The sequence below is a fragment of the Zootermopsis nevadensis genome, unplaced genomic scaffold (assembly GCF_977971745.1).
Source record: "Zootermopsis nevadensis isolate Lab colony 2312 unplaced genomic scaffold, Znev_1.0 Znev_ptg000018l, whole genome shotgun sequence".
Lineage (NCBI taxonomy): Eukaryota > Metazoa > Arthropoda > Insecta > Blattodea > Termopsidae > Zootermopsis > Zootermopsis nevadensis.
In genome coordinates this window covers 6906785-6933836 of record NW_028259150.1, presented here as the reverse complement: position 1 = coordinate 6933836, position 27052 = coordinate 6906785, and the positions used below count along the sequence as shown (strand labels likewise).

General features: G+C 38.4%; 1 protein-coding gene across 8 annotated transcripts in view; it reads right to left on the bottom strand.

The window, feature by feature from the left end:
- Nucleotides 1-27052, bottom strand: part of Wdr62 (WD repeat domain 62) — a 120256-nt gene that overhangs the window by 35453 nt on the left and 57751 nt on the right. For 5 of the 8 annotated variants that reach the window (XM_022070501.2, XM_022070502.2, XM_022070503.2 and 2 more), the window contains 15 exons: nt 21271-21490; nt 12754-12969; nt 11038-11220; nt 9173-9333; nt 8075-8210; nt 7354-7569; nt 6606-6787; nt 6003-6156; nt 5288-5422; nt 4442-4645; nt 2503-2876; nt 2057-2247; nt 1254-1360; nt 481-558; nt 12-116 (listed from right to left, as the gene is read on the bottom strand). In XM_022070501.2, the coding sequence (XP_021926193.1) occupies nt 12-116; nt 481-558; nt 1254-1360; nt 2057-2247; nt 2503-2876; nt 4442-4645; nt 5288-5422; nt 6003-6156; nt 6606-6787; nt 7354-7569; nt 8075-8210; nt 9173-9333; nt 11038-11220; nt 12754-12969; nt 21271-21490 (2662 nt within the window). The remainder of the gene's footprint in view (nt 1-11; nt 117-480; nt 559-1253; nt 1361-2056; nt 2248-2502; nt 2877-4441; nt 4646-5287; nt 5423-6002; nt 6157-6605; nt 6788-7353; nt 7570-8074; nt 8211-9172; nt 9334-11037; nt 11221-12753; nt 12970-21270; nt 21491-27052) is intronic. The other 3 variants (XM_087351272.1, XM_022070506.2, XM_087351273.1) reach the window with 2 other exon arrangements.

The window sequence follows — 27052 nt, the reverse complement described above, 5'->3', positions numbered from 1 at the left end:
TTAAAACTCACCTCAAACTTATAACTGCCAATGCTACTATCATCTGTAAGGTGGCGATTTCGTGTAAGATCTGTGATGTCACTTCCCCTTGTTAACGTTACTTTGCTGCTTGACACCTGCAAGCCATATTCTCCAATGTAAGAGAAAAACCATATTTATTGCTACTTCAGAAAATTAGTAACAATGACATGTGAAAAGACATGCAGGATTCTCTATTATTAACTATACAAATCTACAAAAACAAAACAAAAAAAGTTACAATAAACTACCATTCTTCACCTCAAGAAAACTAACAGTAACAACAACAACAACAATAATGATGGTGTTCCAATATCTTCAATACAGAAACATTTAGTGCTGAAATGTTATAAAAATACTGCTACTATATACAATACTGTGAAGACAACAAATACATGTATATTTTGTAATACTGGGAAATGCATGGTAGTGGCCAATACTAACAGGGAGTTAATAAAATACCTGTTTAATAGGCTGGCCATTAGTTAGTTCCTGGTAACTCTCAGGACAAGGTACAAAGTCAGAATTCTCTCTTCCACCCTGTAAAATATTAAACACATTAAACATATTACTATTACTAGTGATGCTGCTGCAAATATAAGAAGGATTATGCTCAATGGTTACGTAGGTATTGTTACTAAGTACTACAACTATACCGCCACAAACTACCACTGCTAGCATGACAATTATCACATTCTGTTACAGTGTTATTTTAGTATATACATACTACTATACATACTATACTACCACAAATCTAGTGACAGCACTGTAGTGAATTATCTGACGTAGTAGCCTGTTCAAACACAAATAAACTCTTGAAATAGAGGAAAATTACAAGATTTTCTGTTTAGTGGACATAAAATAACATCATAGCCTTTGCATATTTTATGAGGAATTCTATGAAGAAATTAAATATGGAAGAAATGGAAAGTTCTATTTTTACATGTCATAAATGGAACTTCCCATGTTCACTGCTGATAACAGAGCAAACAAAAAAATAAAAACCAGACTAATAATTTAATTTAAATCATTAGGGGAAAAGAGTCACTGCAGTGAAATAATTACCGAGTTATTCAATGTCTGCCTCATCTTTGATCCCAAATCTGTGTTGGAATTTTCGTTGTCACTCTCCTTCGGACTAACTACTAATTGTACTATGGTGGCTGGTTTCCATAAATCCACCTTTCACCCAATAGTCCCACTATTTTGTATTTTAAAAGTGAATGGCTTAGTACCTGTTTTGATATAATCATGGTTTCACGGCGGAAGTCTGTATAATGACGCACTTCTGTACCACTGTCAATGGAACTGTCTTTTGAGCCATCTGAGTCCAGCCTCTTTTCTGGAGACAATAATGAAAACAGTTTAGAAAGAAGAAGAAAGAAAGGAGTATTAGTACACATTTAGATGAAAGATATATTTAAATTCACTACCTAACATCAACTGACTGAAATGTAGGTATGTGCAACAATATATTAATGTTCTGAATAATGACTATGTGGTTGCATATGGAAGTACAGTAGCAGATCATCATTAATTTGAGGTGCACTGGAATGAAAAACACAAACTAAAAATTAAATAAATCTGAAGTATGCAATTTTCACCACAGACTTATCTGGTCAACATATGAATTGACATAAGCTATAATTATAAAACTGTAAGAAATATTGTTATTACAAACAAATTTCTCCAAATTATAATCATAAATAAACAAAAAAGTTATTTTGACCTGGATTTTTAAACTTTTTCCCCATTCTAGTGTGTGGATGAAGTTTATGTCTAGTATTAATGTAAAGGGTTAAAACATAGTCCCTAAGATGCAGTTACAAAGTAACAAAATATCGGAGAATATCATAAGAGAGTAATTATTAACATATTAGAGGACATAATAATATATGTACTTTGACAAAAATGATTTAGATACCAAGACAGAAAATGGAAAACAGATATCTCAGCCAAGTACACACAAAACAATAAGCAATTGTTTAAAGATATTAAAGTGTCTGCAATAATAAATCATATTTTAGAACACACTTACCCTGTCCTAATGGAATCTGAATGATGCTATCACTGTCATATACTGACTTCACAGTGATACCACCTGCATCCAGCCGCTGAGCCCACCGCCCTTTTGGCAGGTCCATCTGACGGTTTGTGAGACTTGCTGGAGGAGAGCTGTTGTCTGCCATCTGCTTCTTGGCCCACAATGGTAACTGACCTACACTAAACCTACGGCAAACAATATGGCTGTTACACAACAAACCTGCCCATCTGCAACATTGACTTAATGGCATAAGACATTGTTGTAGGTGTCAATAAGTGTTTCAAATGGAAGCACCATTTATTTCTGTACAAATCTATCTGTGAGCAGTAAAAAATACTTTTAGAAATTTCCCCACCAATGTTGTTGATGCTGAAAGGGTTAGATGCAGAAAGAGAGGTGGGGAGGAGGTGGGAAGGAGAAGAAAGAAAATAGTTTCTAACCTGTAATCTGGCTGCTCCACACTATTCGCATTAGGATCCAGGAAATCTGGCGGCGGTGGGCCAAAGTGCTCATTATCAAGATGCAGTCCATTTGGTATCTGGGCCGCTATTCGCCTTCCAGCACGAGCTGCTTGCTGTGCTAGGCGAGCATGCATAGTGACCACCATATCATGTGGGACCTTCCACACAAAAATACAGCCATCACCAGATGCAGACACCAGTCGTCGACAGTCATTAGTGAACCGAAGACCAGTTACCAGTTCAGAATGACCAAACATTGTTGCCATACATTCACCTGAATAATAGTCATACACACACAGAGTCTTGTCTGTACAACTTGTGGCTGAATAGATTCCACTGCCATCCAACACAACCTACAAAGAAATAAATCAATAGCAGAATCTTCACACAATATTTTTGTAAATGAGTAGGAAAGTTTACTTGTGGTAAACACCTCTGGTGACATTGTTATGTACGTCTGTGGAATCTGACTGTCAGCAAGGTAAATAAATAAATACATTTCTGTGGTAAAAACACCAGTTACATAGACTATACTAGTCCCAATGGTAGTGATTGTGAAAATTAAGACTGACAGAGGCTACCTACAGCTTGCTTTGATGACAACTGACACATAAATGGTTTTTAACAGTCTTTGCATTGATAACACTGTTATAAACTGTCCTAACATGTACAAGTTTCTAAAATTTTTAACATTATTGTCAGCAATGCATAAGCCTTGCTTTATTGACCAAGTCATCAGTAGATGCAGTTATTTGTGTCTAGGGAGAATGAAACAGCACAAATATCTAACTGAAAATTTAGTTACATCAAATGGCAGACTGTGGAACATTGTGTGTTGTTTAAAACAAAAAAATTGTTAATTAATTTTAGACAATAATGTCAAACTCAACCTAAATGACACATCAGACAGGAGCTCAAGTGGGACACACCAACATTCTAAATGTAAAGATCATTAGAGAAGTCCCAATGCCTCCAAAGAGTGGCTAGGTGCAGCTGGCCTATCTGCAGTTACACACACTGCGATGTGCACTTTTTAAATATAACATGCAGTCTGTGTGGCAGATTTTGTTCATGTCTTATTATGTATCTTGCAGATGAGAATATGATGATGTAAAACATGCTAAATGAATCTATAGCATTCAGAAGGTAGAACAACTTTTGTGTCTACTAATTCTCCTTTTCCTATGTTCCTGGCAGGGGTGCTACTACACCCGGATTAGCTCTGGGGCCAACACAGCCTCGTATCTAATGGGCCCTGGGGATAAAACAGCAGAAACATGAAGCTGACCACCCACTTACATGTATTTCTGAGGTTAAAAATGAATGGAGCTTTACCTCCATTTACAAATACACTTTTACTGCATGGTACTTAAGCTCAGGAACAATGAAAATCCCACAAGAATGTCTCATAGGAAAAGATTAGAGGCAAAATGAATGTTCGAACTGATATCCATTCTGTTGTTTGCATATACAGATGAAATAAACATAACTACTGCACACACACACGCACATGCAGAATGGACTTCTGCACAAAGAGTGCAGATATTCACTTTCAGGACTTCCATTATACATGGGCAGTTTATGTAAACTGCAGACTTAAGACACCTCCCAAGGAAAAAAAAGTCTAATTATGTGATGAATTGATTGCCTATGGAGAACTTCATCAAAACAGTTTTGAATCTCATATGAGGTGGTGTTCCATTCTGTTGAAACTGAAATCTACTTCACTTTCCAAGTGGCATGATATTCAAGTATGGTTCCAACACATCATGCAACAACTAGTTATATCATTAGTGTGTGAATAAATTTCCCTTATGAGACAGAACTTACAGGATACTACATTTAGAGTGTCATAAATTATGAAATGCCTCATTATGTAATATTAAAATGACATATTGTATTAAAAATAAACACTGACCTTAATAAGGGAGCCATCTTCACCTACTGAACCCTTGTATGTTTTGCTGTGTTTCCCACTACTAACATTGTAGACACGGATATTGCGATCCTGACAAGCAGTCAAGATGTGTTTCTGTCCTGAATCCACTTCCATGTCATACAATGTTGTCTTACCAGCAATGTTGTGGCCTCTTGAAAATTGGCACTGTGTTCCACCAGGAGTCTGCAAAAGTTCAAGGCGTACAACTGTGACAAACATAACAATTACTAGCCACCAAACAAGTGAAGTAAATTGAGAGCAGCACTTACAAAGCACCCTGATTGCACAATATAATCTTCTTACAATGATGAGATAGGGGATCTCAACTCTGAACTTTGTTGTTTCAGTTCTGGGTAAAATTAATATATTCACAACTTGTCTATCATCAAAATGCAATATTCCCACTCAAGTGTTAATGGCATTTACCAACCAACAAACAGTTTTATATGACATGACATGGGTCCATAAGCCTTCCTTCTTCAGTTTATAACACTTGCTGGGGATTTTCAACAACTCATGGAATCTGATCTTTTTCCTCACATCATACACTACAAGCTCACTTCCACTCTCACGTGAACCAAGCTCATGCTGCTACCTACTAGGTACAGGTGGCACAAACTGTCATCAGAATACAGGTAATTTCTGAGGGGCCCTTAATACAAACACTATATCAGAAAAGCATTACTTTTTTATTCCCCAGTTAGTATTCATTGTCAATGTTATATATTCTATGATAAAAAAGGTTTCTCCAACATAATTATTTTATTCTTACAATATCTCAGGAAGAGGCATACAAAATAGATTACATAATATACTGATGCTTACCCCTTGTAATTGTCTAAATATGATGGACTTATCAGCTCCACATGACACCATTTGCAGGTGGTCATGGGTATTCAGAAAACGGACAGCTGTTATAGAAGACGAATGATCATCAAGTGTTTGAACAAAGTTATATTCCTGCAATAAAGCAGAAAAAAATAAGTGTCATGGGAAGAAAAAAGAATAAACTTCAGAATACATCCCTTTACTACACCATCACCACATATTCATATTTCCACCAGTCTGGGTCAGCTTATGATACAAATTGTTCTCCACTTTTCTCTAAGCCTCCCACAATTGATCCTCTTGTATCTGTGTCCAGTATTGTCCTTATCTCTTCTGTATATATCCCCTTACTTTGTTTATCATGTCCCTTGTCCTAGTGCTCATTTATTCAACACAGTAATTCCCGATAGCCCTGGTTTTGGATTCATCCCTACTCGCTCGATTCCTAACATTCCACAGAAATGTCACATGTGGCTTTTAATCCACTTACATCTCTCTTAGTCCACGTGCAAGTTTCTATCTCACATACCAATAGACGCAAGTAATATGTTTTCTTTTTAATCATTCTAAAAATTGTAATTTATTCATTAAATCTTCAACAGTAAGGTAACAGTTTCCAGTTCTACATATTTTCACATTATTTCTGCTTCCATTTTCTAAGTTTTATGATGTGTATTAACAACTAAACTTCAGTTAATTCAGTACGCATTACCTCATCTACACTAAAGACATGTATGAGACGATCCCTAGAAGCAGAAGCAAGTAGACGATGTCCACTATCATGCCGACTGTACTCAAGGCAGAGTACTTCTGCATCGTGGGCTTCTATCCGACACAGCTCTTGGAGGTTATGTAACTCATGAATTCTAGAGAAGAAATTTTCAAAACATCTTATATGAAACATGGAAGAAACAAAGTAGTCAAATGTAAGACATCCACACCACCAACTAAATCTAGTACACTGCAGCACAAAATTTAATGAAGAATGACCTAAATGGAAGACTTTTAATAAATGTGCGAAACCTAAAGTTTTAACTTCAAACACAAGCTGGGAATATGAAAATCATATTTCTAGTTCTTTTGACAAAAATAAGACATTAAAAGAAGTTCAATAAGAATAAATGGTAAGAAACGAAAAAATATGGAACTTACAGTCCAAGCATTTGCATGCAGAAGCTGAAGAAAAACATAAATTTTTTTAGAAGAGTCAACTTTCCACCTGAGATTCAAATTAGTGACCTCTAAAACATAAAGCAATAGTGCTAATGCGACAGTTCGATTTTTATCACATAAACCCAAAATCTCAGGTGCATACCTAATGTTACCAGCTCTGTCCCCTGATGCAAGATGTTTGCCATCTGGGCTGATGCGTATAGATCTCACACCATTGCGACCATCATATGAACTGTCACTCTTCTCTGTAGTACTTGCACCTGACAACTCTAAGTCTTTAAGGTAAGTGAGCTCAGGATCAACATACAGCACCTTCAGCAGTTCCTGTAGTAAAATTTCAGTGTCACAGGTGAGTCACCTGTTTCAGCATGAAATACAGTAACATGCAATACAATGTTACAGAATTCAAGTTTAATAAAACAAATTGCTGGGACCTCAATTTCTTAATTGCACAATGTTCCTTAGTGTCCATAAACTTGGGAGGGAAGGGGATAAAACAAACAAACATGAACATGAAACACATGGATATGTATACAAACTGGAATTTCTTCTCAAATGTTAATTTTCATTAAATTAGCAAATAAATTACAATAAAATACAATATCATTGGAGAAAGACCAATGAATTACCATAACTGTACTGTATTTATCACAAAGCACGGGTATCTCTAGGATCTTAGAGAGATGTATTTAATCTTTACACATGGAAATGAGACTCTTGCAGACCTAAGGAAAGATGGTCTAAATGAACAAGAGATCACAACCCCATAATTTACAGTGTGCAGAAAAAGGCAAAGAGAAAGAAAAGAACGAAGAATAATAAACAGAAAAGGAGGTAATCGCCTATAACTACATGTTAAAATTCAATAATCTTAAATTCTGAATACTTACATTACTGTAGATGTTTCTTTTATACATTGTGTCATTGTCTGGTGGCAGATTAGGTTCCAGGTTCCACACCCTAATTGTATCATCGCTTGAGCAGGTGATAAACGAACCTGGAGGCATTGCTGGTGACATGCCACTACCTTCATGCTCTAAAGGAGGAAACATCTCAACACCCCATATACACGCAGAGTGAAACAGGAATGAGTGAGATTTGCCGACCTGCAAAAATTTAATCAATATGATTAAATTCAAAGAACCTAATTAGTTGAATTTAATCATTATGTGTCATATTAATGCTCTGATATCCACAGGACTGTCTGAAGGGAAAATCCGTTTTTCACATACAGCAATTACAGTTTTGATAAATATAAAATTTGCCCAAACACACTTCCTGCAACTTGTCTCTACTTCTACTGCACAATCCCGAATTCAGAAATTCACAGACTTTCTAAGTATTATGCTATCTGCATTTTTTCTATGTTGTCATAGCCACAAGTAGGCTTACATGAAAGATAAACTGTTTCATTTATTTCACAACCAGAAAATCAAATTACTGTACATTTTGAATTGGTTTCACTGAAGAGTCGAAGACAGAAACATATCATAACGAGGGTACCAGGTGGCTTGGCAGCATTCACCATCTTAAATTCAAGACTAACCACAGAACAGTATGAAATTAACTTTTTATTTATAGTACAAAGAAATGGTCAAATATGTCACTCACACGTTTGATATCTCGAACATCCCACACATACAAGCTGTGATCATTATATATACATGACAGCTTCAGATTATGTTGATCAAATGCCAGAGCCACAGCATCAGGGTATTTGGCATTATTTGGATGTGTAGCCATGTGACTGAAATTAAACATAGATTTCAATGACATTTAGCATGTGCATGTTTCAAAACTAAACTTATCAACTGTGGTATTCTTTGTACTAATGCCATGTAGGCTTGTAGCTGTTAACCAATGTTTCTGGGATACTGGGAACGACCTGTTCTTCAAGTGCCTGAGCACTGCGGGTCCCAACTTTTCGTTGGCTCGATCTATAAACATTTGGTAGGACTCCTTGGACGAAGGATCGGCCCGTTGCAAGGCCTCTACCTGTACACAGGACAGCACAACACAGAAAAATGCGGACAAACATCCATGGCTTGAGTGGGATTCGAACCCACGGTCCCAGTGACCAAGCAGCACAAGGCCCACGCCTCAGACCGCGTGGCCACTGCGGACCCCTTACCAATGTTTCAGATGAATGTATTTACTCCATCTTAAGGGTTAAATTCACCTTCAAGGTTGAAGATGGAGGCAGTATGTTCCTCTGAAAGAGTGATGTCACTACAGTGCCCACATGGTGTTACAGCCTGGAAGACCAACAGTGATATTATTCTCTTGGTTCCTCCAGTTGAGTTTTTACCAATCTTCTTGGCTCATGCGAATTTATGATATCACTGTAGTTCTTTTTACATTCCCACACATAATGAGGACTGCATGAATATCTCATGAACCATGAAGGATGCATTATGATTTATGTAAGACAAACCAACAATACTTATCCTTACAGCATAGATTAAGATATTAAAAATATATACAGTATCCCATGAAGAGTGTGCCAAACTCAAAATCAGCCAGTGAATGACTGCCCGTTTGACAGACATTTCACGAGACAACCTGAATTTGCAAAAACTTGACCCTGAGGGGGAGAAAAGGGGGGGGGGTCAAGATACAAGGTGAATCTGATGAATTTCCAGCTGCAGCTGACAAATTTTAAGTTCAAAAGCACAGTGAAAGAAGATTTATTACTCAAATACTACGGACCTAATGGAGAGTCCTTGAGCCACATCCACACCGAGGTAGTGTGTCCTGGGCAATGTGGTAACAAACTGGAGGGTTGCAGGACTAAAACATCTAACAATTCCCTCAGCACAGCCAATGAAGATGAAGTTCTCTCCGACAGCCATACAATTAGCACTTGTTGTCTGAAACAAAACATTATAAATTTAAAGTGAACATACAGTAATTAAATACTACAAAAGAAAAATTTTGTGAGTAATGCAAATCACGGCGAAGATACAAATTATTTCTCTGCTGTAACTAACACAACATAACAAAGGAAATCTAAATGCATATTATATAAAGAGTGCTTAAATTAAATGAACTCATAACATTAGAATACAGATAATGTGAATGTTGCACCAGAGGGCTAAGATTGCCTGTAGGAAGGGCTCCAGAAATACACTCACTCACCATGCACAAGATAATGGAAACAGTAGGCAAGAAAATTTTTAGCTTTCCAGTTTAACAAATAATAGCATACAGCTTCCAGTAAAATACCTAACAGAACTGAATGTATGTGAATATAACCCAAAATCCATTTTTCAACAGATTTGGAGATAAAGCAATTCATTACATCTCAGTACTTATTTTTTTTGTTTCATTGGTAGGGATATACGAGGTGCGATCGAAAGGTTTCAAGACCGCGCGTATAAAAACCCGTACACTTATCTCAGGTATTAAATTCATCCATCACCCTCGAAGTAGTTCCCCTGGGAGTGAACACAACGATCCCAGCGCCGCTGCCAAGCCTGGAAGCATCCCTGGAAATCTTTCTTTGTCAGCCTGTCAAGCACCATCTGCGATTCTGCCTGAATCTCTTCTATCATCTCAAATCTCCTTCCCTTTAGCTGAATTTTCATCTTTGGGAAGAGGAAGAAGTCACACAGAGCTTAGAAAGGAAGTTGGGGTCGGTTCTTGCAAGATCTTTGAGCTCCTGACAAACGAAAAGTCGATTCTGCTTCTGGTCCTCAGACAGGAGCCTTGGCACAAACTTGGCTGCGATGCGTCGCATGTGGAGTTCTTCCTTTAGAATCAGCTGACAGGTCCCATAGCCTATCCCAACAATGTCGCACAAGTCGTTGATGGTACGACGTCGATCTTCGTGAATGGCCTGCCGAATCTTCGTAACATTTTCGGGCGTTGTGCTCGAAGATGGTCGTCCAGAATGCTCGTCATCATCGACAGAGGTTCGGCCATTTTTAAAACGTGAATGCCACACAAAAGTTTGTGCACGACCCATTGCGGACTCCCCAAATGCTTGCTTTAGCATTTCATAGGTTTCCGTAGCCGTTCTGGCGAGTCTTTGGCAAAATTTGATGCACACGCCATTCCGAAATCGCAGGAGGGTCGGTGTAATGCACTACCAAAACGCCCGTAACTAAGAAACAAATGCTAATTCGATGATGCCGGCTGGCACACTGATTCACTATGAATGTAGGCCGCACACCCTAGCGGCAGACGCTCGTACTACATCCGGTTCGCCCTCGATTGACACAGTCTTGAAACTTTCCGATCGCACCTCGTATGATGTAATATGTTCACAAAATTTACTTTATCTACGCGCTAGTTTAAATCTAAACCCTTTGCTACAACATTTAAAGTTGCCGCACCATAAAATGATGTAATGTATTAATTTATATGTCCTTTATTACTGCACCTCATATTAAGAGGAAGAAAACATTAATCTGATTCCAAATTTTTCATTCTCTGATAAATATATCTAGAACACAATGTATAAAGGAACATAACATTCTTAATGGCTAATACTTCTCTTCCACTTATACCTGGGAGTTACATACCTAACATGTTACTTGGATGTCTGATAAGCATCACATAAAAATACTTACCCTCAACTCAACCCATTTATCCAACAGTCTTCTATTGTTAAATTCACACAACAATCCTGACTTCGTGATGGCATATGTTGAGTCACCCATATCACCCCTACCACAGGCAACATCACAGAAATAATTGTTTCGCTGTTCACCCAAGATAGCCGAACGACCCATTAGTGGCACAGGTTCTTTGTACTGAAATTAAATTTGAAACTTTTTTATATCTTTTTTTATATTTTTTTATATCTTAATTGCGTCATGTTTGTGTTTATTAATACAATAATTTATTTACCGTCTATACACAAACTTAAAAATGTTGTTAAAATTACTTAAAATTTATAACATTTTTTCATTAGATACTAGATCTTGTTACATTTTATATTGACGACATGTTTCGATGTGTATTACACCATCATCAGGTCTATCAATTTTAAAAACTGTTTTAAAAACTGTTGCACATCTTGCTTTGCTTATATTGATTTGTTTGAAGAGACTTAAAAATCAAACAAATCAATATAAGCAACAGTTTTTAAAACAGTTTTTAAAATTGATAGACCTGATGATGGTGTAATACACATCGAAACATGTCGTCAATATAAAATGTAACAAGATCTAGTATCTAATGAAAAAATGTTATAAATTTTAAGTAATTTTAACAACATTTTTAAGTTTGTGTATAGACGGTAAATAAATTATTGTATTAAATTTGAAACATAAACTGATTAATACCAGTTACATTCTGATCAGCATGCATTCTTTACACCACGCTTTTTACATGCAAGAAATCAAACATAGTAAAGTGTCTTGAGTAATGAAGGAAAGACACAATAAAAGACTGGAAACAGCACAGCTGATACTTCTTAGAACACTACTGAGTACAGAAAGATTCTTTTATTATTATTATTATGATTTATTTACTGCAACTGGGTTTGCACCCGGTGGCAGTGGTCCTTACACTACACAATTACAACAAAATACACATAAACAAGTGCACTCCATAGAACACCCTACACACATAACTAGACATCCACTTCTACAAAAACATTCCACCTTACACACAATACAATACAAACTCAGAAAAAAAATTGTATGTTCCATATATCACCAGTATCTGTGAAAATAATATTAAAAAACTGTCCCTGATATATAGAGAATAAATTCAGATGAAATATACCAATGTATACATTGATAGAAAACAATGGAATGAAGAAATCCTGGACACAGAAAGAAAACATGAAGAAACTTAGGGTTTAAATCACCTTTTCCCATTTGATAAGGTTGACAACTATAGCTTTTATCTGAAAAATATTTTGGTCTAGTAGACAATGTAAAATTTAAGTGTACTGATAGTGCAAAACCCAACTGCTGTCAGTATGAACATCATTAAATTTGCTGTCATTCAGCAATGTTATCTTATGCCTAAGAAGTGCTCTACAGTGTTATTCGCACAGAAAAATATTCCGTTATATTTCACATCCTAATTATCTTTGCTGGGCCAGAAGGCATGTGCCATATTTTAAAGAAGCGTGCAAGGAAACGACTACATCTGAATGTAGCAAAAATAGAATGTACAGACATCTACAATTCCAGGAATTACATAATCTTAGAATACTCACTTGCTTAAATGCTGATGTATTAATTTTAACAACAGACTGTAACCATGTAGTACCTACTTGCATTATTTGAGGCAAATTAAGAGATTCTGTAGAATTATATACTGAAACTTACCTTAGCAGACCGTGAATATTCCAGGTACCAAAACTTGACATGTCTATTACCAACTGTGACAAAATAGTTCCCATTTTCAGCAAATGATACCGCTTTCACCTTGGCAGACACTTTGTTAGAAGCAACCTTCACATTCGAACGCCAGTCCCACACATTCACTATCATGTCATGTTGTGAACCAACAGACACAACATATTTGTGGTTTGGGGAGAAAGCCTGAAACACACGTTTACTTTACTAGAAAATGTATTGATGCTCATCAGAGTACTTATGGCGGTACTGTAGAGAATATGTCCATTTACACAACAAAATACAAAACTGATGCAAATACAAGCTTTGAGATTATGTTTCCTATTAGAATCTAAGTATCTATTCCAGGGGTTCACAACCTCCGGTGCTCATGGCATACCTGGAATATTCCTTGAACCAGAATAGAGAACTAACAAAAAGGCCCTTTTATATGAGTATTTCTAAGTAATGTAATTTATTGTATGTATAAAAATTATAAAAAAAAAAAACAGAAAAATAAACAAGTTTAACCAATTTCTAAAACATACCCAGTTACAGATAATGTGAAAACAATTATTTGATTTTTTTATCTCCATATAAAATTTTACGTAATCATTCTTATATTCAAAGCCTTGCAGTGCACTTGGAAAAAGCTCTTGACGCACACCCGTTGAGATCCACTGGTCTATTCAATTATTATAAATGCAATTCAAATTCCCTTAAAACACGGTTTGCTTGAAATAAATAAATAAATAATAGAGCGGGAGAAAGGGATAAAGAGAGGTTACTTCGGTTCATTTTCTGCGTACATGTTTGACCTCAAACTGCTAAATGTATTTGAACATAATTTTGAATTGGAAGGATTAACATTAAAAACTGTCAGGCAAGATCAAATCTTGTTTGTGTCAGGCCAATGCACCCCAATACCACATATACACCTCACATTGAATTTGATTAGCTTTCTAAAAATGGTTCATCACAAAATACCTTCATACATTATGCACATGGATGTCACTGTGACTTTCAATTCAAACTTTTTCTGCCATTGAATATTTAACAAAATAAAAGGAAAGTTAATTTCTGACTTCTATGTACTGTGAACAGCTTTGCAACAACACATTTGAAAAATACATAATGCAAATGTTATTAGTTATAAATAAACACCAACAACAATAAGTAATATAACATTTTCTGTGTTTGTCTGTCTTCCTTTTCATTACAAACACAAAAACCTGTCTTAGAAAATGATCAGCTACACATTTCTGAAGTGCTAATGAGCCCCAACTTCAAGACTGCTATTTCAATAGTCCAGTCCCTTTACATTATAATGAAAGATGACTGCAGAATGCAGTGTAATTAACTTGATGCAAGCTAGGTGCCCCACATTGGGCCACGCCCATACCACTCTACACGGGGGAATGGGGCTCAAACTGACGTGATGTGACATGGCTCATGTAAAGGCAAAAGAAAGGGGAATCTATTTAACGCAAAGCAAAACCTTAACAACACTTTTAGAGACGTGACTGAAAACATGGCTCACATAACTGTCCTTAAGCTTCCTACATTTATTACTTTGTTGTCACTTATGGATACTTTAATTTGCATGACAAACACACGCAAATAAAATGAATAATTGATGAAGTTAAAAGAAAGAAAACCAAATATTTACTTTCCCACACTACACACTTGCGGAAAACCTTGGATTCTTTGCGTAAAAGGGCGGTACATTAAAAGTAGCCTGAGTAGAAACTAAACTTGCAACAAAAGTGGTAAGGTCTCCATGCCAGTGAACAGAAAATCGCCACATATCTATGGAAAGTTTTATAATGTCGCCATGACTAATTTTCACTCATACACATGTTGCATAAAACATCTATACGCATGTTTATGATCTCTGGCCACATATTACGTATGAATTACAACATCCAAACGAAGAAATAAAAAAAACATTTTCGTGCTTATAATTGTTACATTACCTCGAAAATAATGAATATGTCAACAACACAAAGGCTTCGAATAACAGGAAAAAATGAATAACAACAGGTTAAGTAAAAGGGCGATCGTTTACTATACGAAGTAACTATTCAAAATTTTTGCCCGAAAAATGCTAAGCGAAACTACGGAAAACCAGTAAATAAATATGGTATCCGGAATACGAAGCAGGAGTACCGACTGCTTTACAACAACATCGGGTCACAAGACTCAACACACACAGTTAAAATGTGGGCGGGCGGGTTATCGGCTGTCCTAACAAAGCTTATCAGTGTTCCTCTAGTCTACGTCTCTGGTGACCAAGTTTTTCCGAGAGCTCATACGGCTGTGATTCCGAAGATGACTGTCTTCTGGTCTGTAGAGCCGTGTAGTAGTCTGGTAGAAGTTTACCAACGTTTCAAAGATCCTTGCTGCCTCCATCATCAGGACGACAAAACTTCTACCAGACTACACTGCGCTACAACCCAGAAGACAGCCATCTTCTATGTCCAGTTCTTTCTTCAGACTCCGGAAATAAATTCAGGGTTAGTAATTACTACCAAAACGATCACAGTAATTTCCAGGTCCTTACTGACACCACTATTCACAATATTTCCGTCTAAATCGACGATTACTATCTTTGCAGTTCAAAGAACGATGAGGAGGAGAAGCAAGACAGTGCTTTATAACACGCCTACAGAACCACACCAATAAGGGCAATGGAGATCGAAATGTGATCTACGGATCAATCAAGAGACACAATTGTAGTGAACTTTTAACTGTAATAACTTTTTTCACGCATGCGATCTAGAATTTATGTCATGATATCCAGTGCTGCCATAAACAGTCCTTAAGCTTTCGCACGCCTTAAGCATGTCCTGCTGGCTACTGACATGGAGACTGGATTGGCCCTACTGTCTACGGACCTGCACCGCTTCAATTAATTCACAGGTTCGTAAACCGACAAACACGATACTGTTACCATGAAAGGTCAATGTCTCAGCGCCACAGCGCCACGTCCCTCTACTCCAGAACGTAAACAATAAAGTTTATACCTCTGAGACGCGGTTTGGGTCCAAGTGCACAACATTTTTAAATTTAAGCGACTTTTACACATTTTGCAACAGACGAACTGTCGTTGGGTGCCTTCTGGGTTGTGCTGACGTGCAGATTTGCAGGCGAGTAACAACACCTCGGAGAAACAAATCGCTTCTACAGAGTTAGAATGACTTTTATTATTCAAATATTTTTAAATAAATCGACCAAGGGGTAGTCCTGCAGCTTGGGGGTTAGGAGTGGAGCCAACAGTTCTAAAGCGTAAGAAGCTAGAAAGCCACGAAGAACCAAGGTACTAAAAAAATCAATACAAGATACAGAATAAAAAGCCTCAAGGGAACAGACCACGTGAGAGGCCTAGACGGAGACAAGGGGAGAGAATTAAAATTAATCTTACATAAATAGGGGGCAAAGGTGGAGAGAGAGTTCTACTGCCTGTAAACAGGGGTCATTGTTCTGGCTTTTGTAAACCGATGACAAATATTCGTGTTTCATATAAGCAAGGAATTTCTTGACAGTGTGAGCAATTATCAGCTTTACAAGAAAGAAAAGTCCCTGAACCACAGCGTGTGAGTTAATTACTTTGAACGAGGATGTTGGCAAATATCCTGTTATAGGCTGAAAACTGCTATAAATCTCTCATATGGTCAGGGAAACGGAGAACATTCATACGTCATGGGAGAAATCACAAGTGTTACACTAGCTTCTGTATCCATGACCTTTGGGTTTGAGGCCAGAGCCAAACACACCACGAAACATTACTGCTTACTGCGGCAACTTCCAAATTAAATTCGACGAGAGACAGGTGTCGGAAACGCGAGTGTATTTGCCAGAGAAATCTACCACGGCCTTTTAAACTAGAAAGTGTGTGTCCACATTGTGTGATTGACCTAAATGGGCAGTTCCATAATTCAACCGGGAAGCGGAGACTGGACATTATACAAGTGGTTGGCTTGCAATGAAATTGCCGGACCCTCGTTCCGGGGAAGATTATCAATATTTCAAACGTATTTATATGACAGCCTTGGTAGATATTCCAGTGTGGAACCTCAAGTCGGCCACCTTGCCGAAGATACTAAAATAGCACTTCATTAATTTCACATTAATTTTACCGAAGCATAATTCACAACCTTCGACTCTGGCTTATGGACAGGTACCATGTAAGATGGCAAGTTCATAACAAGACGAAGATTATGATGATGACCGGGGGGGGGGGGGGGGGGGTTGCGATTCACATTCCAGGTTAAGTTACCGCGCTCAGTATCAGAAATCCTGGCACCTTTCTGGAGCTTCGGGGCATGACATACTATCCTCCTAATTCTGCACGACTTTTGAGGCACCATGGGCGAGAGACGTGAACACGTGGTCGGTATAAATGTTAATGCTGTCCACGACCTACCGATGCTCACCAGCCTCCTTTCAATGATTGTACATTATCTGCACTTCTCATCATCCCCAAATTCACGTATCCAATGATAAATATTTCATCCTGGTACAAAAGGCAAATGTTCATAATACGGCAGACAGAGATTCAGGACTGAATTTGCCAACTGACCAGCCGTGGGAACGGAAAAAGCGTCTGCCGTAACACCAGCCCCAGACCGATTTCACATAATCATGGACGTAGGATTTCCTGCAATAATCTTCTTATAATTCCGTACACGCAGAAAAGTTAGCAGTAAGAATGTCTCAACTCTCTTTACACATACTGTAGTAACTGCGTTGGTAAATACACGCTGAAGAGAATGTAAATGAGAAAATGTAACATTTGAGGTTTTCACAGCGGTGAGTATGAAGATTTCCGTCTTCTGGGTTGTTGCGCTATGTAGTCTGGTAGATGTTTACCAACGTTTCAGAGGTCATACTGCCTCCATCATCAGGGCGATAAAAGAGAAGACATTATTTGGAAACAAGTACAGTTTGGTCATAGAAACTGTGCAAGGTCTAAGACAACAGGAGGTGGATGTGTCGCAAGGTTAACACTTGCACGGTCTTTGTGACGAGATGCAACACTCGGCCATGCTTAATGAATTATGTAATAGTTATCTTCGATCATTCTCTCACCTATTCTCTTCTGTTGTAGGTTGTCTTTTCGCCCGCATATATCTTTATTATGCCATGCACTCAAATAGTTTAGCATGGGTGGAACATGATGGCAATACTCACACTGTGGAACAGTTTAGAGCCTATATCCTTTGTCCAAACTCTCATTCACTGCAGCAGGTGGCAAGTTTTTAACTTCTAATTCTTTCAAATGTTAAATTATAATCGTGTTTCTGCTGTATTCCTTGGGGACGGTTGTAAAATAAAGATTGGCTTTCAAATATTTGCCCGCAAAGACAGTGTCTTGGAGCAGGTGTGGGCAATTACAATACACCTACTACGGCGCGGGACAGCGTAGCGAGAGAACAAAAAAAGTTCGAAAATGAAGTACTAGCAATAATCACTTGACCGCGCCTGCACAAAATATACGCACTATTTGAAAGACGTAATCTTGTAGCTTCTGTTTCGACCATCAGGTGGCTGACTTGCAACATAACAACAGTTTCACCATAAAATTTTACGTAGGCCGAACGGAATGAGGACTACTGACAACTATAATTTATATTAAAGCCGACCTAACGTCTTGTATGTCAAGGGCTCACGTTATGTTTGATTATGTAACCAGTGTCGCAGTTTCAGCAACCATCAAGCACTTCTTAGCCTTCTCAGCAGCGCAGCCTTATGGCTTACAGGTGTGTAAGATGCCACTTTTTAGAACTTCTGATCAATTATATGAAGACATGACATGCTGTATCCTCATACAAGGTCGTGCCATTTGGCAGGTTGGCTCGTCTACACAATATTCAACGCTGCTGTATCAACTACATAGATTTAGCTTAGAATGAGTTACGACCACGAAAATTTCCATTACGTAAGACATGGAGATATGAACCGGGCGCCTCCCAAATACAAGTCAAACACATTACCTGCTCGACATCATAAGCAAAGGATTTGAAATTTATGTTTTGCCGTACCACAACAGAGAAATGTTTACGGCACTGGAAACAATTCCAGTGTCACAGTACCGAGCAGGGCTCTAAACACACACCAGCGCTCTAACGCTAACAGTGCCACATTCGTACCGCAGACGCAGGACAGAGAATGCAATTACCCATCATTATACTGGGATTTGTACGTGCACAAACTGTGATTTTTAAAAACAAATCGGTATAGCTTTAATTAAATGTAAATACAAAGATCTTTTCGTTCTATAAATTACAGAAACAAATATAATCCCCGAACTGCCCAGGAGGTAAACATTTTCCACAGTTGCCGTCTCATTCGAAAACGAGTTTTTTATCAGCAATGAATTTTGTACAACTCTAACGAGGCAACAAAAATCCAATTTGGAGCACACCTTTTCACTCTCGCTCGATTTTCTTCATTTCCGAAGGTTTCGAGTCTCCTAGATCTCTACACATTTGACCGAGGCCTAGTCAGTAAATTTAATTTTTTAAGTTACGATCAAGCATCCGCACGCACAATTCGTCTTCTCCGTACCAACTGCGTAAGGCCAGGCAAAGGTTGTCTGCAGGTAATGAAGGAGAACTGAGTCTGACCATTACGTCACGTACATAAATACGTAAGAGCACGGTTCTCGAGTGTGTGTACTAACTCAATACTTCCAATCCCAACAAATCGTGCTGTTCTGGCGATGACTTCTCCGTACACTTTACATTTATTGCGCACCACTGAATTAAAATTTCAATAAATCCGCTTTCAATGAGTGAAAGTTTACAACCCCCTCCCCGCACACTTTACTTAATACACCCACAATGAGAAGCAGTACCTCATTCTGTGGGAAATTTACTCACCAAGAGGGACGCAGCAAATCGATATTTCGCGCCATGCCAGATATGAAACACGATGTCAGGCATAACGACAAGAAAGTGTGAAAATCGTAGGATTTGAAGTTCTCACGGCAGCGAGTACGAACACGGCTGTCTTCCGAGATGTAGCGCCGTGTAGTCTGGTAGAAGTTTACCGACGTTTCAGAGGTCCTTCCTACCTCCACTGGTCCGACCAAGGTTCTGCCTTGACTGGTTCCCATAACTCAACCAGGTTCCTCGTGCGCGGCTTACTCATTGCCCTGATGACGGAGGCAGTAAGCACCTCTGAAACGTCGGTAAATTTATACCAGACCAGTAGTCTTAAAGCGTGAAAATACTTTCTTTGTTATTTTACACACCTCGTCGGTCTTAGTGTTCAACTGCTGCAGCAAAGCTAATGCCACTAGGCCTACAAAAATCACAACCAACACAGAAATTATTTTTGCTTTTATCTTTTTAAACATTCGAACCGTCAAAAGAATGTTTCGAATAAACACAGTAGATCTTAATTAGGAAGAAAGAGTTTGATATAATAAATATGACTACATGAACGAAAATTAAATTCAGTGTAGGAGCCAATGTCAAATATCATTTCCGTCCGTTTAGAAGATCAGAGACGAAATATGTAGATAATGGAAGCAGAAAGAGGGGCGGACACAGCATCCCATACGAAAGAAAACTGGCTGAAATTCAGACTTTGCATAAAAATTCTTTGACATCTAGGGCGAGAGACACTGGACTGGAATAGTAAAGTAGCTCACTGCGTTGATATGTGATGCACAAACAGCCGGAACAAACGGGCGGAAAAGGGGAGAATTCGAAGACAAAATATAAATACTAGATTCGAGTTCTAAATATGACGAAGCGTAGTGATCGTAAAATCAGATGAGCTGTGGTTCAACTGAATGTTTCCATAATCGTTTTATTTTCTTGTACGTGAAGCTGGCCATATTGCGACCCTATAAGCGAAATTTTAAAATATGATCACGCTTTGGATACCTCAAGACAGATGTTACAGGGTTTGGAATACCGCCCGTCTATGACGTCCTCTAGTACCTGAACACAACAGGCGTACCAAATTTCGACATGCAAAATGAATACTTACTCAAAACGGCTCCAAAAATCTTGACAAAGCCAAGCATTAAGATGAATGTCTTGCTGTATGTTACGCCATGTAGTCTGATCGAAGTTTATCGACGTTTCAGGGGTACTTAGCGCCACCATGATCAAGACGATAAGAGCGTAACAATCGAGAAGTCAGTCACCTTCATATTCACAACCGTGAGAAGCTTAAAAGTCTAGGTAGTTTTCATTTTCAAAGAATATGACACGATGGCGTATGGAGGGCAGCGATATCAAGCTATAATAACTCTTAACATGGGCAGAAGACGGAGGACAGCGGCCAGTCTGTATCTGAGCAAAGAACCCCGAATTCTCAAGAGCATAGCTCCCTTCGACGGCCCGTATATAGTCACGAAGAGAAAATCCAGCTCTAATTGCTGATTTCGTAGTTTGTCGACATTCGCAGGGAACGCAATGACGCGTGTTCTAAACGCTTAAATTTCTTGAAATCGCAATTTATTTACAAGCAGGGATCAACTTTACTCACAACGCAATTGATCCCGTATTTGTGGCCCGCAAACTCCGCAATCTGGGTACCTCCGCTTTCCTGGAGATCCCACACCCTCACTGAGGGCAAGTGACCACATTCTCCCGTTACCAAATAACGTCCATCTGCAGAGAACGCGAGGCACGTGATGGTTTTCCGCGAAATGTTGAGGAGATGGCTCTGACGGTTTTTCTTTGGGTTCAAGAGCACCACCGTACATCTGGAAAAAACAAAACAGGAAAGATGGTTATTCGTTTGACGATTACACTACTGGCTTATTTTCCTTGGTTTACACTGCGACATTCCTGGGTCAACTTGCATTATCACTTTTAAGGGAAGAAGAAAAGATTGAGTGTGTCTGATAAAATCCTGAGCAGAATACGTACGGGGGTGGTGAGAAATGCATGCAACATTTCAGTCCAAAAATCTCACGGGAAGACAGTATTTCACACAGCTAAATGCAGACTAGATAATATTAAAATAGAACTCAAGAGGAAAATCCTATCAGAATTGCCTGCCTTCATGACCTTAGGAATACAAATCAGGTTGTGGGCCTATTACTTACTAAGACCAAGCAGCGACGAAGAAACGGCAATGTTACTGGGAAGTGGGAGGAAGCGGTCATGGTCTACTGCAGGCAAGCTCTCCGTATTTGGGTGTATAGACTGAGGAAAACAACGAAAATCCTGTCGAAACAGCCGTTCCAGGACGGAATTCCATTCGGGTAGCTACAGAATACACCAAGGACGGTGGTGTAGCAGTATCGCTATGTAAGTATTCGGGAGGGAGAAGCCATTTCGGGTCTTGGTCACCGCAGAGGATACAACCCGAATGTCTTCACTGCTCACCTCAGTCTCTAAATACAAATGTTTCGATAGTAGCTGCAAACAGGCGACAAATCCTTACCTCACAAGCAGCCACTATTACGATAGCATGACATCTGAAGCAGCATCATTAAATAACGGAAAATCATCAGTCACTTCAGACTGCAAGTGAAGATGCAGCACTGCTGTGCTAACCCATTGAACGGCACAGATAAAGAGCGGAAACAGAACAGATAAAGAACGGAAAATTTAACGACTTCATAGCAGACACTGAGAACTGCCCATGGCAACCACAACACGAAGTGGTTGGGTGAAAGTTTGTAATTATTCGCATTTGCAACAAAGTCTAACACAGAATCTTACTCCTCCCGTGACTTGAAGCGGTCGGTCAGTCGATCTGTCCTTACTGACTAGCATAAAACATAACTTACAGGCGAACATTTGGCTTGCGTTTGAAAACCCACCTTACGGTCAAAGAAGCAAAATATGCCACTCTCTTCATTAAATTATACCCGCTGTAGTTGGCAAAGTTAGGTTACTGCACGTAACGTACCTACTGTTGAGGTTAAACAACACCTAGTGATACGACAGGCTAAACGTACAGACACCTTTAATAAAAATCTTCTCAGGCCTGCAGCCGCGTGACTTGGTTAAACTCTGCCGACATTTCGAGGACCATCTCTGTCCTCATTTTCAAGGCTAGCCTTTTTAATATTGTTATTAACATCACGAACATCAAACCGTCTTTAGGTATAAATACATAACTAATTAAGTAGCTCGTTTTTTCTGTACAAAAGGAAGGAAGAAAGAAAAGACAAATGAAGGACCAAGAAGAGAGAAGGGAAACAAATGAAAAAGAAAGAAAACGAAGTACGGAAACATGATGAAAGGGAAGGCAAGGGAGTAAAGGCAGAGAAAAAGGAATATTTAAAACGTCTGAGTGTGTCGGGTATACCCCTGTGCTTCACACTCGCCTTTATGGTGTCAGTAATAACTGTAGTACAAAAGATTCTGATTATACGAAATATAAATTCTCGTTGTACTTGAACAGCTGATAACATCACAAAAGTAACAGTCGTCACCGGTACGACCTTGGAGCGAAGGGAATTTAATTTGGAATTCTGTCGATCGAACTACCCAGGTGGCAGGCAACACGCCAGGAAGGAACACGATACGCAGCCCTCGTGAATGCGTTACAAAGAGTAGAATATTAGCGTCTTCCTGCCATCTTCACCAGCATTAACAGAAGAGACTCTGACAATAGGAACACTGACATATCGAAGTTATACGATTCAGAACCTTTTATCTTCCTGATTCCAGTCTAAATCCCAAATATTAAAACAAAATATAGCAATTTCACTTGTTTTGTGCAGGTACAAAACATTGACAGGAAGAGAACACAGGCTGCTTCAGAATAAGGCCCCAAAGACAGAATATCTGGACTTCGGAAAGACGGAATGAAAGAAACAAAGAAATAAACTTCATCATTTCTGCTCTTCACTTAACATTTGTCAGGGCGTTTTAATCAATAACGAGAAGAAAGATGGGAAATGTAACACGCGAGGGAATATAATAAATACATTAAAAACTGGAGGAAAAACATGAAAGAAAGCATTTGGAAGACCTAGTGTTAGGTTGCGACAATATTACGACGGAGCTTGAGAAAAAAGCGCGAGGGTGGGTATTCGACCGGACTGCCTCCTAACACGGTCCAATGGCGGGCTTTTGTAAATACGGTGAAGTCACCTTGAAGATGGAGACGGTACGGATATTCGAAACGTCGATAACATAGCTTACACCCACATGGTACCATCAACTTGTGTTCCTCGCTCCCTTGGGGCGACAGACCAAGTTTTACTATCATTTTGGCAACTGGCCAAATCATAGTTTTGCATATTTTGACACTGATTTTTTTTAACTCAGGCGACGGGATGACAAAACAGTCTCAAATCGATTGTATTAAACGTTTTTCAAATTCAAGCGTTTAAAATTCTTCGCGAAAGTAACTTTATTTAGAGTCCAAATATTCGAACGTTCTCACATTTTCACCGAATCTGTTGGCTATCCTAAAAGGATGAACTGTCCTGCATTAAGATCTAAACACATAGGCCAATTTAGTTCTCTCTGACATATTTCAGGAACAGCCTCCTTTCTGTGTTTATGGTGTAAATGTTTTCGTCTTCGAAATCAAGACCATCAGCACTGACGAGAATCTGGTATGTTCCGTTCGGATGCAACCCCTTCTCACTTTCTTGAACCTTACTACCGACAGACATTCTAAAGCGAAGTAGAAAAACAATTATGATAAAACATCTGCATCTGCCCATTTCACATCATTCTAAATACGAAATGGATCACACAGATTTTAATCAACATGACATTTGATATAGATGTTGGTCTTCTGAGTTGCAACGCTTTCGGGCTTGTAGGTAGAAACCTTCGTTTCAAAGAAAAATACTGCCTCCATCTTCAGGGATATCTCTGAAACTTTGGTTTCTACTTTCAAGTTCACACGGCGTTGCAACCCAGAAGACCAACATCGACGTCTTCACCGAGGTGAGACCCTCCGATACATTAACCCGTACTCGAAGAAGCCTTACACATGGTACAGATCGAAGATTAATTTAATGTATTGGGTGAAAGTCGCCGCCATTACAAAATTAAGAGGAAATAAGAGTCGCAGTGGATCCAGGTCGGAACAATGACCTAAAAGTGTGCGTCTATCATGAACAGTGAGTGAGTGACCTTCTTTCACCAGCACTGAAAACCATTTAAGGAACGGCGATAACCTTGGCTTAACGGCATGGGAAATCACTTCCTAATACAATTTATAAATGAACATATGTATTCGTACCACAGCCTAACAATGCGAGGCTGAAATCAAGCAAGCTTCGTAGATGGAAAGTACGTGCATAGTAGGAAATAAAACTCAAAACTATGCTTGCCTTCACCATCTACGCACTTAAGATGACAACTGATATCTTCAGCACTACATTTGAAAAATTCAGATACAATCACAAAGAAGCATACAAGGCCACGTGGTGCAATTTTGATATAGGTACATGTCATCATAAAATTCTAAGCATTATTACCAAGAAACCTGTCAGAATTGCGAGCATCGATGATATTTAAATTTTACAACAGTTTTCTTTTAATAAAATGACATTTTCAACGACCATGTGGGGTTATAAGTGGTCATGTAGACTATCTGCTGGTGGATACAGGTTGGCTCATTTTTGTCCATCGACTTTCCGAACCAAGTTAAAACAACAGTAGTCACAATTTAAATCAAAAGTATCATCTCCACATAAAATGTACTTATTTCTCATAAATCACAAGTAAGTAGCTTCGAATATATTTTTACATAAGTATATCAACACCCATCTTAACTAAATAATTTATTACAAATTACCTTAATTTGTTAAACAACAATTATTATTAAGGAAATAATTTTATTTCCCTTTTCTGTTTCTGGATTGGTTAAAAAACTTTACGAAATCGAAGTCTGAAGGCCAAGTTTTGCTAATTTAAGATAAAAATGGAAACCACACTGGTGGTTCCGCACAAACCACAACACAGCTAATAGAACTACCTCCTCAAAGCAAGCATCTGTTCAACGCGACTCACAGCCAACAGGGCTACCTCCTCAAAGCAGACATGTATGTATTGCAGCCATTGGACAGCACATTTTTTTAAAGTCCAGCAAGGCACAATATTACAAAATGCCACGGAATGTATGCAATGCTTCAAATTTACATTACACTTATTCGCAGAAGCACATAATAAAACAATACTGAGGAATCAGCTGTATGAGGTTTCACGTGCTCCCGTACAAATCGCCCAATGGCCTACTGCTTCAACTCGAGAAACCAAGCAGGACGGAAACGCAGATCGTTGCACCAAGCATCAAACGCGATGTTGCTATGGAGACAGAACTGATTCCAAACGCCAGTCAAGACTCTCATGTTTAAAAAACAAGAGGAAGAAATACACAATTAACGCAAAAGTCGATAAAAATAAACCGACTTCAGTTTAGAAAAAGCAGAACACTACAAACAAGCAACAAAGCACAGGGTCTATTCAATGTGCGTCGAACCAACGCCTAACTCTGGAAAGATGTCCTTCATTAAAAGAGACATCTTTAATGCCTCCAAGGAAAGGAAAATATTTGCAATTTCGTCTTCTGATTTATTATTCTGAGAAGTAACTGCAGAAAGGTAAGTTGATTAGTTGTCAATTATGCAAAACTTCGTAACATGAAATTCGTGCTGACGCTTTAAAGAAAAATGCTTTAAAAAATCAGAAAATGTGCGTGCTCGAAATTGTACCACACTGTGATAGGAAATATACCACCTGCGGCACAAATTCGATCAGAAATAGTTACACAAATTTCTCCCGAGTCCATTTCTATTTCTAATTTACTATGGTACTATACACCTATGTGTGAAAATACTTCTCACTTTAAATATAGAGTCTGAGTCTCAAAACAATTAATTTATGATAAATAAAAATTAAAATACCCAACTCCAAAGCCGCTTTGGTTTTTAATTCACTTCTATTTTAGCAAAATTCTGTATATTCCAAGTTCTAGAATGTTTGAGCTTGAACGCAGTTAACAATGCAAGGATCGAAATAACTATACTAGAAGTTTTCCTTGAAAAATGAATACGTTTTAAGAAATCCAATTATCAGATCCTTAAATGCAAACACATTAAGAAACAAATTAGGATAAGTCTGATCAAGGCTTTTCTTCCGCATTGGTTTCTAGCATACACAACATACCTACAACCAGGAAGCAACTGTTTTATTTCTCAGGTATTTTAAGAGGCTACCAATTTTAGAAGAAGCACATAGCACACGGACTACAATTTTCCTTTCGCAATGTATGTACAACAGAAAACTAGTAATGGGAAGAAATAAAGTCCTGATTTACAACTCTAAAAGCTTAATAAATTGTT